Source organism: Plecotus auritus (assembly GCF_963455305.1).
Source record: "Plecotus auritus genome assembly, chromosome: 12".
Taxonomy (NCBI): Eukaryota; Metazoa; Chordata; class Mammalia; order Chiroptera; family Vespertilionidae; genus Plecotus; species Plecotus auritus.
The window spans coordinates 45431500-45449614 of NC_137778.1; the positions used below are offsets into that span (position 1 = coordinate 45431500).

An 18115-nucleotide genomic window follows, 5' to 3' on the forward strand; every position below is an offset into this window, starting at 1 on the left:
ACCCACTGCTCACAACCTACTGCCTTCTGTTTGACCCAAAGGCTCTTTTCAGAGCCACCCACCTCCTCAATGAAAGGGCTTGCATTTCCGTGTTACTGTAACAGCGACTTGGAAATGATCACTTCCATCCGCCAGGAGATGTCGCTGTAAACACCCTATAAATGGGAAAGTAACTCCAGTGAACACAAAGTTAGCAACAGTGTAGTTACTGAGGGAGAGAGACTCTGCACCCGGTAATTGACGGTGAAAGCTGCAGGCCCTCGGGCTTAAACCAGCAGAAACCGCGACCGGAACACGCTGGGTGAGAGGCGGCTATTTAAATGCAAATCGAGTTAGTAACCCACAGGGCGGTAAACCCACTCTGTCTCTTGTTCGAGGTGTTTTGCATCTCCATGGGACACCTCTGCGCCAACGCCCACCTCCTAGGTGACCCAGTGGGCTGTAAATGGGAAAGCAATGTGCCCTCCCCGAGTCGGGTCCCTTCCGCGGGGCTTCTCTGCGCGGGGCCCAGCGTCACTCACGCCGTCATCTTTCTGCCCCACTTGCTCGTTTGAGGTGCTTTTTCTTAGCCCCTTTTACACAAGTCTCAGTGCAAATGGTTAAACGTAGCGGGATGCTGCCTATGAACATGGCAAGGAAAAGTAAATGTTAATCTAGCTCTGATATCAAATGTGAAATTGAGTTCAACAGACATTTAGAAAAGCCTACAAAACATGTTTAAATCTCCGAGTTTAAATAGAGAAACGAAGAAACTGACGGGAAATCCTCCTTCCTAAACCTGAATGAGGCTGAAAATCACTTGGCCAATCGCACGCAGCGCGCGCTTTTTCAAAAAGATCAAAGGAAAGCCAGTTTCCGGCGCCAAATTTTAAGATTTTTATTCCGCCAACAAGATATATAATTGTAATATTTACATTAAATTCTGCGGAGGAAAGACAGAGAACACTGCAAAGAAAATGCGCACAGACCGTAGCGACGAGAAAGGGTAGAAAACAGCTTCTGTTGGAAGGGTGGGTGGGAGGAAGAAGTTAATTTCTGACCCAAACGCGCGGGCGGCTCCGGTGATCAGAAAGCGGACGCGGCTTCCAATCACTTCACTGCGGGCCTTGATGGGCAGGTGCCTCCTCCAATCACAGTGGCACTTGCCTTATATATATTTCCTTGTTGCGAGCCTGCGTGGTCACCTTACAGCAGTTTTGTGCTTCTGTGTGTTGGGAATGGCTCGTACGAAGCAGACGGCGCGCAAGTCCACGGGCGGGAAGGCGCCCCGCAAGCAGCTGGCCACCAAGGCGGCCCGCAAGAGCGCGCCGGCCACGGGCGGCGTGAAGAAGCCGCACCGCTACCGGCCCGGCACCGTGGCCCTGCGCGAGATCCGCCGCTACCAGAAGTCCACGGAGCTGCTGATCCGCAAGCTGCCGTTCCAGCGCCTGGTGCGCGAGATCGCGCAGGACTTCAAGACCGACCTGCGCTTCCAGAGCTCGGCCGTCATGGCGCTGCAGGAGGCGTGCGAGGCCTACCTGGTGGGGCTGTTCGAGGACACCAACCTGTGCGCCATCCACGCCAAGCGCGTCACCATCATGCCCAAGGACATCCAGCTCGCGCGCCGCATCCGTGGGGAGAGGGCGTGAGCTCTTCGCGAGCGGCAACCTGGAACCCAAAGGCTCTTTTCAGAGCCACTTCCATCCTCACTGACAGTGGCTGTCGCACTCCTACTTTACGTGTTAATAACGCAAGCTCAGCGCACAATGGACGGAAATGGGGACGGGTTTCTGGCCTTCCCTCCCGAACGTTGGGTATCATTTTCCTCAACTAATTGGGTGTAAATGTTGGCAAGGCCTCACTTTCAGTGTTTACATTATAGTAGCTATTTGGGGAAACTAAGTTGCTTAACAAACTCTTGCTTAACACTGGCAGTTTCAAAGGAAACAATGTATCTGCAAAGATATAGTCACCTCTTGACCCTTGTTATCCACGTGGAAAGAGGTAAAGGGAAGGAATCTGTCCACAGGAAAGTAATTACTACAAGCCCATCCCGTAACAAGGGATTCAGAGTATATATATTGGCACCTCCCTTACCCACTTCTGATATTCACAAATTTGCTAATTGAACCTGAAAATAGCTCTCAGGGTCTAGACAGGCAATCTGTACTCCTCTAGCTCTAGAAGTATTTTTTCCAAAGGCCCTCAACCATTAGGGATAAAGCCCATGCAGGTTCCTTTCAACAAATCTGGGAAGGAAAGGAGAAGATGGGAGTTCATCCTCCATTGACTGTAGGAAAACAAAGTTGAATTAGGGTTATTTTGGTTTTCACTTGCCCAAGTGGCCTAAATGACAGGTCAGGTCTCTAGTAGTTTATTGTTCACTTTGAAGGGAAAAGTCTTATTTTTTAATATATATATTTTTATATTTTATTGGTGTTTTTTTAACAGAGTGGAAAGGAGAGGGATAGAGAGTTAGAAACATTGATTAGCTGCCTCCTGCACATGGGGATGTGCCTGCAATCAAGGTACATGCCCTTGACCAGAATCAAACCTGGGACCCTTTAGTCCGCAGGCCGATGCTCTATCCACTAAGGCAAACCGGTTATGGCAAGTCTTATTTTTTAAATGGAGACAGCTGAGTGGCTAGCAATTGCATGAATAATTTTTAAACCTCACTTGTAATCAGATAATGCAAAATAAAACAACAGTGCATAATACCCAGCAGATTATCAAAATCAGAAGTTAGGTTTGCCAAGCATGAGAGGTGGAGAAACTTGATTTTATGTGGTGGTTTACTGATGGTGGTCTTACCTACACAGACATTTAAAGAACCATCTAATTTAGTAAAATTGGGTGTGCCCAGGACTGTGCCCAAGGAAATTCTACAGATTCATTAGAATATTCATCAGAATGTTATTTGTGATAGCAAAAAAGGCATAGATAATTTAAGGCAATGAATAAATAAAATACTCTTCTAAGGTCAAGGAACAAGTAAATGGGGGGGGGGGTAAGAGACATATACAATACTGTCAACAATAAAGATTTATTTAAAAAAGAAAGGTGGGGAAGTTCCTGGGCAAGTGGAATGGGGAAACTGAGGTGAGATAATTAAGGAAGGCCAAACAATTTAAACAATTTTCCGACAGCTAGTGGATTGACAGACCTTATCTTCCCTAACTAAGGACACTTGAGGACAGATGGTTTCTATCTCTCCTCCCTAACCGGAGAATAAAAAGCTTAAATTCCTCTGGTCAGGGAGCTAGACAACAGAGATCTTTTTCTTTTTCTCTTACTTTCCAGTAAGCTAAAAGCAGCCCCACCTTGGCTCACTTCTTTCTTATAATGTTTTTATGGAGCCAAAGCAGACTACCACCTTGGCTCTCCCATGCTGCTTCTACAAGCCCTTCCTTCGTTTCACTGTCCCCAGCTTTAATAAACATATTCAAAGAAGAAGAAGAAGATGAAGAAGAAGGAGAGGAAGATGAAGAAGGAGAGGAAGATGAAGAAGGAGAGGAAGATGAAGAAGGAGAGGAAGATGAAGAAGGAGAGGAAGATGAAGAAGGAGAAGGAGAAGGAGAAGAGAAGGAGAAGGAGAAGGAGAAGGAGAAGGAGAAGGAGAAGGAGGAGAAGGAGGAGGAGGAGGAGGAGGAGAAGAGAAGAAGAAGATGAAGAAGAAGGAGAGGAAGATGAAGAAGGAGAAGGAGAAGGGGAAAGAGAAGGAGAAGGAGAAGGAGAAGAGAAGGAGGAGGAGGAGGAGGAGAAGGGGAAGGGGAAGGGGAAGGAGAAGGAGGAGAAGGAGAAGGAGAAGAGAAGGAGGAGGAGGAGGAGGAGGAGGAGAAGGAGAAGAAGGAGAAGAAGGAGAAGAAGGAGAAGAAGAAAGAAGTAAATGGCAAAAACAAGACCTGAACCCCAGGCTCAGTTAATCTTGCTACTGTTATTCAGTTCACACCTGGACACTTGTACTATGATCTCCAACCGTTTTCTAGCTTTACTTCCAAATTACCTGTAATAAACACCAAAACCAAAGGTAGTAAATCTGAGTACTTTTTACCCGTTGCTTGCAAAACACCAGTGGCCCAGTCCGTTCAGGCTGCTATGCCAGAATTCCACAGACCCTGTGGCTTACAAACAGCAGAAATTCAATCCTCACGGTTCTGGAAGTTGACAAGTCCAAGAACAAGGCCCCGACGGACTTACTGTCTGGTGAGAGCCCGCTTCCTGGTCCAGGGACAGCCATCTTCTCCATATGTCCCCATGAGATGGAAGAGGGGATGGGTGGCGGGGTCCTCTGACAGGGGCTCTAACCCAGTCAAGAGGGCTCTGAGTTTATGGCCTAAGAAGCAACTCCCAAAGGCCCCACCTGCAAACATCATCACATTAGGGATTGGGTTCCAACCTAGGACTTTTGATGAGACACCCACTTTGTCTATAGCAGAGTCGGATTTCAAAGGACAGAAGCTGAGGCACTGTGATCTCCACCCCTGTCCCTATTCTAAAGCCCTGGAGGTGAGACAGCAGGGGAGCCCTACACCGGGACGCTCCCCTTCACCCTAATTCTTGTCCTGTCAACATCCAACCCTGAAGATAGGAGAAGGAGAAGGAGGAGAAGGAGAAGTGCATGAAAGAAAATCAGAGCTTCTGCAAGGTATTATTTGATATATTCCAGTCATGAAAACCAGCGAAATTAACAGAAGCTTAAGAGGAAACATGAAGATCATCCGTGGTCATATGTAGGAAACTGCAGAAGCATGGTAGGGTTTTACGTAAAATAAGGCATGAACAGCTTTATAAATTGGAGGGTACTTCTGGGTCCTGAGAGAGTCTCAGGAGAAAGTAAGGGGTACCTCTGGAAGGCAGTTTTAAAGCCATAAGCAGACAAGAGCATGGTACAGTGAACCCCAGGAAAGGGGGTGGTAAGATGAGGGGAGAATGAGGCCTGAAGTTTGGGGGACAGTGGAAGTTTGTTTAATTGATATTTTAGCACCTGGAGGCAGCAGAAGCTCAAGTGAGTTTAAGGATGAGAACAGAGATGGTGATGGCTCTCAGGTATGAGCAAGAAGAAGGGACGCTCCATGCGATCATGCCTCGTAGTTCAGATTTTGACCCGGACACTGTAGAACGGGAGGGAGATCTGAGGGCATAAGTTCATGGAGTGGGAAACTCTCCAAAGGGCTTATGCATGAATGAGTATGTGTTTTCAGGATAGAATAAATGGGAATTAAAATAGGAACTAATCACTAGTAATAATGTTGAATGCAGAGCAAGAGAAAAGTAAGAGACACAGCACAACCTACCAGCCAACTCCAAACCCTTAGCCCAAACAAACGAAACAAAACCAGGTGCTAAGGGAATAAATATGTGGCATAAGAAGTTGGAAATATAACCATATTGAAAAGGATCGACTCCACTTGTCACTAAACATTGCACAATGGTCAACTAGGGACGTGTGGACCCGTAAGTAACCCTCAGCATTGCTAAGGCCAGTATAGCTCATGTGTTCATCTGACTAAAGGGCAAAGTAAAAGTCTGCCAAATTTCTCTTGGAAAAGAATGTCTCCTATTGTGTGAGAGAAAACGTTATTTACCACAGTTATTCAACAATAATGTATTGGGAAACTCATGTCATTCAGCATTATGATTTACTGAGAAAGACAAAAGGAAAGCATCCGAATCATACTTTATTTAAATAAAATGAAATTCTTAACTTTTTTAAAGCTAAGAAATCTGCAGAGCCTGTCTCTGTGTCTCTTCCACGAAGCTGGAAGAAGAGAATTAACAAGTCTCTGATTTAACAGAGAGAAGCATAGATGTGACTGTTAATATCATTTCCAGAGCAAAGCACCGTTACTGCCATTAAGTTACAGACCTTTCAGAGTGTTCCCGGCACCAGATGGAGAAGCACTGGTAAGTTTCCCCAGTGTTTCCAGAAACAACAAACAGGAGTCCTCCCTCATCCTCCGGAATGTGTTTCTAGACCCCGCAGGGCCTGCTAATCGACTCTCCAAAGAAAAACAGCAGACCTTCCTCAAACAACTTTAGAAAATGGAAGTGTTTCTAACCGAGATGAAGTCACCCCCACCCCCACCCCACCGGACAGCAGCGGGGGACAGGATGTGTAGCAGGTGAGGCAAAGGATAGAGAAGCCAAGGGGAGCAGTGAGGAGCCCACCTGGACGTTCCCTGTCATCAGGGCCATCACTGCCTCAGCCACTGATTCAGTTACCATTCCCTAGAAAGCACTTTGCATACAAGGCTTCCCAAGTGGCCCAGCGGACTGCCCTCACCGCTCTTGAGACGGGCCACTCAGATCCAGCAGTCACAGTCACTAGAGCCGTGGATGCTGAGCGGGCAGAAAATAAAGACCAAAATAGACAAACAAACAAAGTCACCCCAAAACAGCAGCAAAGCCGGACCCGGACAGAGGCATGGCTGTGCAGGAGCGGGCAAGCACAGAACTAGAAGAGAAGGTGGACTGAGGAGTTTTTTTATATTTGTATTGATTCCAGAGAGGAGGGGAGAGGGAGAGAGAGAAACATCAATGATGAGAGAGAATCATTGGTCGGCTGCCTCTTGCAAGCCCCCCCGACTGGGGATTGAGTCCACAACCTGGGCATGTGCCTCTGACCAAAATCAAACTCGAGACCTTTCAGTTCGCAGACTGACGCTCTGTCCACTGAGCCCAAACCGGCCAGGGCAAGGAGTTTTTAATTAGGCTGTAAAACATTTATCTTTGAAGAATTTGTCTTTCTCTATCTGACTTATTTCACTTAACATAATACCTTCTAGGTCAGTGGTCCTCAACCTTTCTAATGCCGTGACCCTTTAATACAGTTCCTCATGTTGTGGTGATCCCAACAATAAAATTATTTTCATTGCTACTTCATAACTGTAATTTTGCTACTGTTATGATCGTAATGTAAATATCTGTGTTTTCTGATGGTCTTAGGCTCTACAGCAGCGGTTCTCTGTGAGAAAAAGATGTGAGATATATATATATATCACATCTTTATCCACTCGGCTATTGATGGACACTTACGTTGGTTCAATAACTTGGCTATTGTGAATAGTGCTGCGACGAACATAAAAGGATGCATATAACTTTTTGAATGATTGTTTTGAATTTCTTTGTATAAATACTCAGAAGTGGGATTGCTGGGTCATATGGTGGTTCTATTTTAAATGTTTGGAGGAACCTGCATACCTTTTCCCATAGTGGCCGCACCAGTTTGCAATCCCACTAGCAGTGCACAAGGGTTCCCCCTTTCCCACATTTGCTCCTTGGTGATTTATTGATGATATCCACTCTGGCAGATTCCAGGTGGCATCTCATCGTGGTTTTAATTTCTGATAGTGTTATTGGTGTATAAACATGAAACTTATTTCTGTGGTTTTAATCTCTTTCTGATAGTGTTATTGGTGTATAAACATGAAACTTATTTCTGTGGTTTTAATTTCTTTCTGATAGTGTTATTGGTGTATGAACATGAAACTTATTTCTGTGGTTTTAATTTCTTTCTGATAGTGTTATTGGTGTATAAACATGAAACTTATTTCTGTGGTTTTAATCTCTTTCTGATAGTGTTATTGGTGTATAAACATGAAACTTATTTCTGAATTCTAACTGTATTCTCACGCGTTACTGAATTCATTTATTAGTTCTAAAAGGTTTTTTTGTGTGGAAACATTAGGGGTCTCTAGAATCATGTCATGTGCGAATAATGAATTTTACTTCTTACTTTCCAACGTGGATGCCTTTTATTTATTTTTCTGGTTTGATACACCATGTTGAATAAGAAATGGTGAAATGGACATCCTTGTCTTGTTACTGGCATTAAAGAGAAGGCTTTCAGCTTGCTATCCTTGCATATGACGTCAGCTGGGGGGGTTTCTAAACCAAGAGGTTTGATGAAGCGCCGCCCTTTTCTTTTTCCGGAAAAAGAGCGCAGGGTGTGGGGGGGGCGAGTCGGTTCCCAAACAGGTCCGCAGAAGATGTATATAAACGGAGCTTGCCGGGGTCGAGAGGCCGTGTTCTCTGTCACTGCAGACATGTCCGGTCGCGGCAAAGGCGGGAAGGGCCTGGGGAAGGGCGGCGCCAAGCGCCACCGCAAGGTGCTGCGCGACAATATCCAGGGCATCACCAAGCCCGCCATCCGGCGCCTGGCGCGGCGCGGCGGCGTCAAGCGCATCTCCGGGCTCATCTACGAGGAGACGCGCGGGGTGCTCAAGGTGTTCCTGGAGAACGTGATCCGCGACGCCGTCACCTACACGGAGCACGCCAAGCGCAAGACGGTCACGGCCATGGACGTGGTGTACGCGCTCAAGCGCCAGGGCCGCACCCTCTACGGCTTCGGCGGCTGAGCCCGTCCCCCCCCCCCCCCCTCGTCTCCCCCCAAAGGCCCTTTTCAGGGCCGCCCACTCCCTCTCGGAAGAGCTGAGCGCCCAGTCCTGCTTTAGGTTTAGGGGAAAGGCGGGAGAGACCCGGTTCACCCTCGGGGTCCCAGCAGTCCCAGGACGGGACGTGAAGGTTTGTGGTGGAAACCCCCACTACCCGGGCCCCAGGAAAGGGGTCAACTCCAGGCTCCGCCAACAAACCCTAAGTCCCTCCTGGGGGTTGGGGGTGGTGTTTTGGGAAGTTATTCTGCAACGGTTTCACCTGACGCCCATGGAAACTGCATTAAAGCAGGACATTCTCGGAAATGCGGGCTGTTCATGCCTCACCTGCTTGCCTCGGGCGTCAGGAAAGTGGGAAGGTAAAGCCCATCCATCTCCCCGGCCTGTTTTGGGTCCATATCTCACTGCCTTAAAGAGGGACCGTCTCCGGGCAGGCCCCTCCCAACGCCCCAGGCTAAGCAGTTACTGCTATTAGCTCCGGGTCAGGGTATTAACCGGTATCGGCATTTTTTTAGGTGGATTGACCGTTTCCCGGTTAATGCGGATTTTGTAATCAAAGAAAATACAATTTCAAGAGAAACATCAAAAGTGCTTTGTTCAAAGTAATGTCCATCGCCAGCTACACATTTCCCCCATCTTTCAGGTAATTTGTGGATACCGTCCCAATAGAACTTTCCCTGTTTTGAGGCAGACCAGCCAGAGACCCAATTTTTCACTTCTTCGTACGTTTTGAAGTGCTGCTCAGAAAGTACGTGTGCCATCCATCGGAACAAGTGGTCATCTGAAGGAGCAATACAACAAAATAGCATACATATCAAACCACATGTATATCAACGTATGTGTAACGCCATTGGAAAAAAAAAATCCGCATTATTAACCGGTACACCTAGTGAAACCCTTTATTTCTCAGAGCACCGCCCTCGGGAGTTCGCTTAGGGACTTAGATGGTGTAACTTGCCCCAGTTTCAGTGCATTTGGTTATGGCCATGCCCCCCCCCCACCCCCCGGCCCCGAGTGCCCATCACCTGGGCTGTGGCAGGTTCCAGTGCCCCCAGCCCACCCCGCGGGGTCTGATACCCTCATGGGAAGCTAGTGTCCGGGACAGGAATGTCACCGCCTTTTACAGAAGAGCTGGCCGCCCTGTCACACGCTCTTGGAGCGATTACTAAGCCCGCTCAGGTGTAAGACGGGGCGACACAGTGACGGGAAGTTGAAACCACAAGTCCTCCGTTTAAATGGTTTATTTCCCTTTCATGCTCAGTTTTGTCAAGAATCCCATTAGGACATCTTTTACTTAAACCAGTACCAGGAGCTTTCAGATTCTCAAGACCGCCTTTTCTGAAGAATTTTTAATGCATCCTAGAGGCTTCTTAAAGGTCACCGAGATATTTTCTTTGTACATCATCACAGACCTCGAAAAGGGGGGAAATGTTTCCCAAACTAAGAACTAAATCCGCGGGGAGGCCATGGGAGGAGCAGGTACCAACCAATCGGAGCGCGAGAGTCGCTATAAATACAGGGCGGGCTGGCTCTCCCATCACTGGAGGTGAAACCCTCGGCATGGCCCGGACCAAGCAGACGGCGCGCAAGTCCACGGGCGGGAAGGCGCCCCGCAAGCAGCTGGCCACCAAGGCGGCCCGCAAGAGCGCGCCGGCCACGGGCGGCGTGAAGAAGCCGCACCGCTACCGGCCCGGCACCGTGGCCCTGCGCGAGATCCGCCGCTATCAGAAGTCCACGGAGCTGCTGATCCGCAAGCTGCCGTTCCAGCGCCTGGTGCGCGAGATCGCGCAGGACTTCAAGACCGACCTCCGCTTCCAGAGCTCGGCCGTCATGGCGCTGCAGGAGGCGTGCGAGGCCTACCTGGTGGGGCTGTTCGAGGACACCAACCTGTGCGCCATCCACGCCAAGCGCGTCACCATCATGCCCAAGGACATCCAGCTCGCGCGCCGCATCCGCGGGGAGAGGGCGTAATTGCGGCTCCCAATATTCCCCCCGCCCCAAAGGCTCTTTTCAGAGCCCCTCAACTATTATCTGGAAAGAGCTGTTGTTTCTAGAGACTGCATGGCATCCTCATGGAAAAATTAAAGTGTGGGCACGGGATTCTGGGCACATTTCCCGTCTTCCACGCTTAATGCACACGAAGGCTGCCCTGGCTTTTCACAGCTGCCTGTGTGTGCCCCGTAAACTTAACCGAAGCCTAGGTGGCTGGCACCTGCTCCTCTCAGCCGTGAACAGCATTTTGTGGGAAAACACTCTTAGCCAAACCTCAGCCATGTTATCAATTGTACATTCAGCTACAAGAAGTGTTTGAGAGGAGACTGCACTTTTAATTTTTACAGAGTTTTTTGGTGCCTTGAGATGGGTCCCATTTGCTTCCCTGTCTCAAGGAAGTAACAAGTATTACCCCGAATGTGTAAAATGTTGCTGGTTTTTGTTTCAATGTAACGTTTACCTTTGTGTAGGTGAGACCAGTGGGCAGATGGCCTGCAGGCTGTCCTTTGTAAGATGAATTCCCAAGACTTCTGAACATTGTTTTCCAAGCCTTTTTCTCAGTGTTTTAAATATGTCCTTGTCCGTGATTTTTTTAAAAAATAGGGTCAGACTAGGGGTTATATCTGAGAATTTTTAAAGCTGTTTCTTGTGTGCACTCATAATTTTCTGGGTTCTTTTTAACAGAACTCGGCTCTATTTACTTTGTACAATATTTCCAGTTTTTTAAAGTCTCGTGTGCTCTTCAGATATGTCTCATTTTGCTGCTTACCTTGTGGGGGTTGGCATCTTCGCCCCAGGAGGTAGTAGGGTTATATGGAAGCAGTTGTTCTCCAGTGTTTTCAGTCAGGGCAGCCATGGGGGCCTGCCCTTCCTGTTTTTGGATTTGGATTTGCCCTTCCAGAGTGCCTTACATCCCCACTATCAGCTCCTTGGAAAGCGTTTGGAAGGGGCTCTGAATGGATTCAGTAACCATTCTGGGCCATGGGGCCGAAGCCTCTTCCTGCAGAGGAGTTTGGAGCTCCTGGAAGCTGTCAGGTGTAGGGACAACTTGGTGCTGCCTGTTGTGAGCTTCAGAGATTGTCCTCTCCCCACACCTCGGATTTCCCATCATAATGGTCTATGTTCAAACCTCAGAGCCACCAATTAGTAAATGTACAACCTTTGACAAGTTACCCGTTCTCTCTCTCTCTCTCTCTCTCTCTCCCTCTCTCTCTCTCTCTCTCTCTCTCTCTCGACTGTATAGTTATAAAATGTGGTAAATGAATTAAAATCTGTAGAGCATCCTTAGATTAGCTCCTGGCACATAGTAAATGCTCATTGTACATTAGCTGTTCTTATACCTCTCTCCTGCCCCTAAAGCATAGAGGCTTTTACACACACACACACACCCTACCCCCTGGCCGCAGATCTTCTAAAAGTTTTATCATCCAAACAGTGAAAAGTGCTTGGCTGGAACGTTTTCTCATTTTTTTTTATTCCCATTGTTCTGAAGGAGGCAAGCTTGTAACTATATTCCATGATCCATGTCTATGTGGATGAGTTCAAACACAGCAAAAGGGACAGATAGTAAATATTTTAGATTTTGGTGGCCAAATGTGGTCTCTATCACATTTTTTTTCTTACATAAAATTCCAAACACCACTTTTAGCTTGAGGGCCTTACAAAAACAAGACACTGTCCACATATGGCCATCCATGGACACATAGGTCCACCTCCAGGGATGCTGAAAGAAGCGTGTTGGCTGTTTTGCTACAGTGTTGCACAGGGAGCACCAACTATGGCTGAGTGTGTGAGAGGTCACAGTCATCATTTCATCTCCCTTATCATCCGGGCCAGGCACAAAATCCTATTCATTCCCCATCCTACATGCCTCCAAGTAAATGGCAAACTTCTCCGCCCTCCATGCCAACCTCCTGTTGGTTGCCTCAGTTCCATGGATGGTAATGTTTTTCTGAATTCTTCTGAGGGTAGGAAATCCCCAATCCACCTTTCTCATAGTCAGTTGCCAATTACTTTTGTAAAATACAGGTCTGTGTTTGCTTAAACACAATAATATCCACATGGATGTCTCCTGTCTGCTAACAGAAGGGGTGCCCTTTGTTAAACGTCGATGGACAGGAGGCGTTTGAATGAGAGCATTGAGAAAGCACCTTGAAAATGGACAAAGTCCCTTTTTGCGCTTTTGATAGCTACTGGAAGCCCTTGAATAATTTTTTTTGGCAAGTTCCAGAGTTTTTTTTTTATAAAAGATTATCTGGACTAAACATTTTTTTTTCATCCTTATTTTAATAGATTTGGGTAGGGACTAAAGAGAGAACACATCTTAATCATAAACATACCAAATTCACGTTTGAGTTTGAATCTATATCTTTGGATCATGAAGCCAAAGGAATTTATCTTTTTCCTGGTGCAGCTGAACTTTTCCGAGTTGCAAAATACCCGCGTCCAAAGACTAGCCTCCTGGAACCTCCTAGGAAGCAGAATCGGTTTCAAAGGAAGGTCTACCTGGTGACCAGGTGCCCTGAGACCTGTGTTACTTGCTACAGTTAGAAACAAAGTTTATATCCAAACCAAGGAACCTAGTGTCTTTCCTCTTGTAAAAATCAAAGGCCAAATTGAGGGACGAAGCTTTTTAAAAAAGGTTCCCTTGATACTTAGTAGAAATTTGTTGCCACAGGCAACTAAGTAGCGCGATGCTCTAAACCAGGTGGACTCCTATGGAAAACGGTAGCGATTTTTTAAGAAAATCTTTCATCCGTTACAGGGGAGGCATGAAAACACGAGTAAGTGAGCCGGGAGACTGTTTTCCGCTTTAGGAGCTCCAAAGCGTCACATTCTGTACCCCAGTTTCGAACATTTAACCAGAATTTTGGGATGAAGAAACACAGTTTGTAAATCCAGCCGTTAAAGGCGGCCGCCCGAGGGCGGTGGATTGGACGCCCCACCAATCACAGCACAGCATCGGCTTATATAAGTCCAGGCCCCAGCCGGCAGCCAGCAACCTCCCTCTTTGGGTTTTGATTTGAACCTTCTCTGCTCTCCCAGCGACTCTCACCGCCATGTCGGAAACAGCTCCCGCCGAGGCCGCCACCCCGGCGCCCGTGGAGAAGTCCCCGGCCAAGAAGAAGGCGACCAAGAAGGCGGCGGGCGGGGCCGCGGCCAAGCGCAAGGCGTCCGGGCCGCCGGTTTCCGAGCTCATCACCAAGGCGGTCGCCGCCTCCAAGGAGCGCAACGGGCTCTCGCTGGCCGCGCTCAAGAAGGCGCTGGCGGCCGCGGGCTACGACGTGGACAAGAACAACAGCCGCATCAAGCTGGGCCTCAAGAGCCTGGTGAGCAAGGGCACCCTGCTGCAGACCAAGGGCACCGGCGCCTCGGGCTCCTTCAAGCTCAACAAGAAGGCGGCCTCCGGGGAGGCCAAGCCCAAGGCCAAGAAGGCGGGCGCGGCCAAGCCCAGGAAGCCTGCGGGCTCCACCCCCAAGAAGCCCAAGAAGGCGGCGGGCGCCAAGAAGGCCGTGAAGAAGACGCCCAAGAAGGCGAAGAAGCCTGCGGCCGCCGGTGTCAAGAAGGTGGCCAAGAGCCCCAAGAAGGCCAAGGCCGTGGCCAAGCCCAAGAAGGCGGCCAAGAGCCCGGCCAAGCCCAAGGCGGTGAAGGCCAAGGCGGCCAAGGCCAAGCCCGCCAAGCCCAAGGCGGCCAAACCCAAGGCTGCGAAGGCCAAGAAGGCGGCCCCGAAAAAGAAGTAGGAAGTTCGCCTCCTGAGCGGCCCCAAAACCCAAAGGCTCTTTTCAGAGCCACCCAGAGGCCTCGAGAAACGGCTGGGCACTGCCTGCTTTAGGGCCTGGATCTCCTTAACGACATTGACATCCAACATCTATGATTGGTTAGAATCTCCTCCCACCACTCAATTCCCTTTTCTCGCCCACTCCCCCATCACCTTCATTAGATACCCAGCTCCCCACCCCCTCTTCACATTCCTGGTGCCACATACACACACAGAAGCAAGCCCTTCAGTGAAAGCGTGGGTGGCTCTGAAAAGAGCCTTTGGTGTTGAACGTTGCGGTTTGCTCCTCACTTGCCCTTGGCCTTGTGGTGGCTCTCGGTCTTCTTGGGCAGCAGCACGGCCTGGATGTTGGGCAGCACGCCGCCCTGCGCGATCGTCACCTTGCCCAGCAGCTTGTTGAGCTCCTCGTCGTTGCGGATGGCCAGCTGCAGGTGGCGCGGGATGATGCGCGTCTTCTTGTTGTCGCGGGCCGCGTTGCCCGCCAGCTCCAGGATCTCGGCCGTCAGGTACTCCAGCACGGCCGCCAGGTACACGGGCGCGCCCGCCCCGACCCGCTCGGCGTAGTTGCCCTTGCGGAGCAGGCGGTGCACGCGGCCCACGGGGAACTGCAGCCCGGCCCGCGACGACCGCGTCTTGGCCTTGGCGCGCGCCTTGCCGCCCTGCTTCCCGCGCCCCGACATCCTGACTATAAACTTCACTGCAAAGAGCTGCAAAAGTGAAAGTGCTCGGCGGCACTTTTTATAAATGTTTGTGGCGCGAAAAAGCAGATGTGTCATTGGTTAAGGTCTCAGTCACATCTTAACCAGTGAAAGTGCAAAGTTGGGATTCTGGCGCTCTGATTGGGCAGAGCTAAGCTTTTGAGATTGCTCTCCAATAACCAACAGCCACAGGATTTTGATTTATCACCTTATTTGCATGCGAGGTTGTATATCAATCGGACACAGCTCCTTCTGCTCTTATGTTTCCTTTCACCCACCAGGTCCGCTGAGAGAAGACTATGCCAAGTCGGTGCTGGTCCCCAAGAATGGCTTCAAGAAGGCAGTGGCCGAAGAGAAGAAAGAGCCAAGATGCGCAAGCGCAGCCTTACAGAATCCTGGAATGAACGAAGGACATCGAAGTGGTCATAGGGTCTAAATGTGGTTTTAGTGAATTGTTTTCTTGTGTGTTTACAGTGATTCTATTTGAGGATATTTCGAATTTACCCGCGGGCGAGGTGCCTGGGAAATGGAATTTAGCCCAAAAAAACCCCCAGACACCCACCCAATTTATCTTTGAGTCAAATATAAACATTTCCTACTGTACTGCCTCACGAACACCCGGAGTGTGTGGTTTCGTGGCGCAGTGGTTAGCACATCTGCTTTACAAGCAGAAGGCCCTGGGTTCCATTCCAGTGGGACCAGAGAAGGAGTCTTTTCTTCTCTTCCCCCCTCCAAGGCAAACAGGGGTCTCTTGTTTGCGATTCTCTCCCATCGCGTCTCTGTGAGACCCACTGACACCTAAGCTCAGATGGTCACCAACAATCGTCCTGTGACTTCCGCTTCCAGACACAGGGGACGTGGAGAAAGGTTTCAGGGAATCCTGAGGGCTGGAGTCACTCACCATCCCTTTTTTTTTTCCTTTTAGTTTTTATTGTTGAAAGTATTATAGGTCCTCCTTTTTCTCCCACTAACCTCTTCTGGCCGCTACCGGCCCCATGCCCCCACCGGTGAGGCCTATATGCACACAAGTTCGTTGTGGACGTCTTCCCACCCACCCTCCCTGCCTTCCCTCGGAGGTTCAGCAGTCTGTTCATGCTTCTATGTCTCTGGGTCTATCTTGTTCATCAGTTTATTAGGGTCATTAGATTCCACATACAAGTGGGATCATGGGATACTTATCTTCCTCTGACTTATTTTCCTGAGCATAATACCCTCCGTGTCCATTCATGCTGTTGTGGATGGTAAGAACTCTTTCTTTTTTACAGCCGTGAAGTACTCTATTGTGTAGATGTACCCGTTGTGTGTTTTTTTATCCACTCATCTGCTGATGGGCACTTAGGCTGTTTCTGTCTTAACTGTTGTAAATTGTGCTGCTATGAACATAGGGGTGCATATATTCTTTCTGATTAGATTTTCAGGTTTCTTAGGATATATTCCTAGAAGTGGGATCTCTGGGTCAAATGGGCGTTCCATTTTTAATTTCTTGAGGAAACTCCATACTATTTTCCTTAATGGCTGCACCAGTCTGCATTCCCACCAGCAGTGCACAGGGTTTCTTTTTCGATACATCCTCGCCAGCACTTGTCGTTGGTTGGTTTGTTGACGGCAGCCATTCTGACAGGTGTGAGGGCTCTAACCATCCTTTTCCTAATCCACAGGAATTCCTAAAACCTTGAACCTGGGCAGAGGGCTGAGGACCCAGGGGAGAAATGTGTGGATGGGCCTGAGTAGGAGCTGCTGGCCAGTCCTGCTCAGTCCTGGGGTTCGGGGCCTCTTTCCAGAAATTTCCACTCCAGCCCATGCCTGGCAACTGCCAGGAAGGAGACCCCTGGGTTATCCCCCTCACACAGGTCTCTGGTCTGGGGTGGGTATTTGATGCATTTTCCTTAGTGAAAAGGAGAAATCTACAAAAACCTTACCCAAGGAGCCCTCCCTGACCTCACTCCTACTCACAGCAAACATGGGCAAAATCAACAGGAATCATCATTTCTCTCTGCTCCTGTCCTGGAGGCGTTTGCTAGCTCAGCTCAGGTAAGAGCCTGCGTTTGCAGCCCCCTGTCCACAGGAACTGTGTCCCCGGCCTCACACTTAAAGACCTAGACGTGTTGTGTAGGGAGCTGCCAGGCCATACGCATGCTCATAAACACACCGGGAAATGCCCGCCAACCTTGTCATCCCCCTGCTCCATCAGAGCTCACTCACCGCCACCCAACGTCACTGTGGCCCTATAACAAGTGCTTGGCACCGCGTACCGCACGGCCCCTGCCAGGCACCCTCAGCTCTGAGCAAACCAGGGCGTCTGGGCCTTCCTCCCCTGCTCGCTCACCTGGCACTACAGGTTAGTTCTGCACCAGGCGCAGGACTCCGACCTTCTCCCCAATGTTAGGCCTGGTCAAATAATTGAGTCAGTGCCCGCCCCTGGGAACTGACCTTTAGGCCCCTTCACCACAGAGTCCCCTTTTGCTTAGACCACATTCCACTTGCTAAGACCATAATCTCTCCCCTCCAGACCTTCCGAGGACCCAGACCTGCACAGAGAGTCCTGCCCCCGAAAAAGCCGCCTAGAGTCCTTTAAAACCTCTGACGCCCCGTCTTTGGGTGCTGGCACCCTTTGGGGGCTCAGCCCATCTGGTACCCAGACGACCTAACACATTTATAATTCTTACCGCTTCCAGCCTCATGTATTCCTCCTTCGGCGACCATGACATACGTCTTTCCAGAAACTGTCCCAGATTGTCACATTCCAGAACAATATTTACTCCCTCCAAATCCTTACAGCAATTAACATTAATGTTATTGTAATAATCTATATTTAATATTAACTATACAAAGCATATTTTATATGTCATTACATATGTACGTAACAGGCACAGATACATATTTTATATAGAAATGTAATAGCATTATTCTGTCACTTACAGTATGTTATTTTATTAAGTTATAGTTCACACTTCAGTCATTTGAGTTCCACTTTCACAATATTTTTTGTTCCTGTATCTGGATATAATCTAAACTGTTATTTACTTAAGTTTTTTCTTTAAATATACTCTTTAGAAAACAGTATTTGAAAGGCAACTTTACATCGTTGTAGAAGACCAAAGAAACCCAAGCGACACTTAGAGAAAGGGGGTTACACAGCTGTATTACGGTCTCAGAGGAGCTGCCTCCAGAGTCTGAGCAAACCAATGTGGTGATAGCCCTTTTTCCCCCTCTTGGTTTCTTTGTCCCCCAAATATGGATGGGGACTGTGGGTTGGGATGGGGGTCTTGAGATCA

General features: G+C 48.8%; 5 protein-coding genes across 5 annotated transcripts; 4 read left to right on the plus strand and 1 right to left on the minus strand.

The window, feature by feature from the left end:
* Nucleotides 1–1217: 1217 nt before the first annotated feature.
* On the plus strand, nt 1218–1628 carry LOC308237543 (histone H3.1; the record flags this gene model as incomplete). The annotated part of the gene is made up of 1 exon (XM_080648287.1): nt 1218–1628. One exon carries the CDS (start codon nt 1218–1220, stop codon nt 1626–1628), a length of 411 nt encoding a protein of 136 aa, XP_080504413.1.
* A 6399-nt stretch (nt 1629–8027) lies between these two features.
* On the plus strand, nt 8028–8339 carry LOC308237195 (histone H4; the record flags this gene model as incomplete). The annotated part of the gene is made up of 1 exon (XM_080647763.1): nt 8028–8339. The coding sequence occupies one exon, from the start codon at nt 8028–8030 to the stop codon at nt 8337–8339; it is 312 nt and encodes a 103-aa protein (XP_080503889.1).
* A 1593-nt stretch (nt 8340–9932) lies between these two features.
* Nucleotides 9933–10343, plus strand: LOC308238013 (histone H3.1; the record flags this gene model as incomplete). The annotated part of the gene is made up of 1 exon (XM_080649508.1): nt 9933–10343. The coding sequence occupies one exon, from the start codon at nt 9933–9935 to the stop codon at nt 10341–10343; it is 411 nt and encodes a 136-aa protein (XP_080505634.1).
* A 3080-nt stretch (nt 10344–13423) lies between these two features.
* H1-5 (H1.5 linker histone, cluster member) lies at nt 13424–14104 on the plus strand (the record flags this gene model as incomplete). Its single annotated transcript, XM_080648207.1, has 1 exon — nt 13424–14104. One exon carries the CDS (start codon nt 13424–13426, stop codon nt 14102–14104), a length of 681 nt encoding a protein of 226 aa, XP_080504333.1.
* A 325-nt stretch (nt 14105–14429) lies between these two features.
* LOC308237132 (histone H2A type 1) lies at nt 14430–14822 on the minus strand (the record flags this gene model as incomplete). The annotated part of the gene is made up of 1 exon (XM_080647645.1): nt 14430–14822. The coding sequence occupies one exon, from the start codon at nt 14820–14822 to the stop codon at nt 14430–14432; it is 393 nt and encodes a 130-aa protein (XP_080503771.1).
* Nucleotides 14823–18115: the final 3293 nt, after the last annotated feature.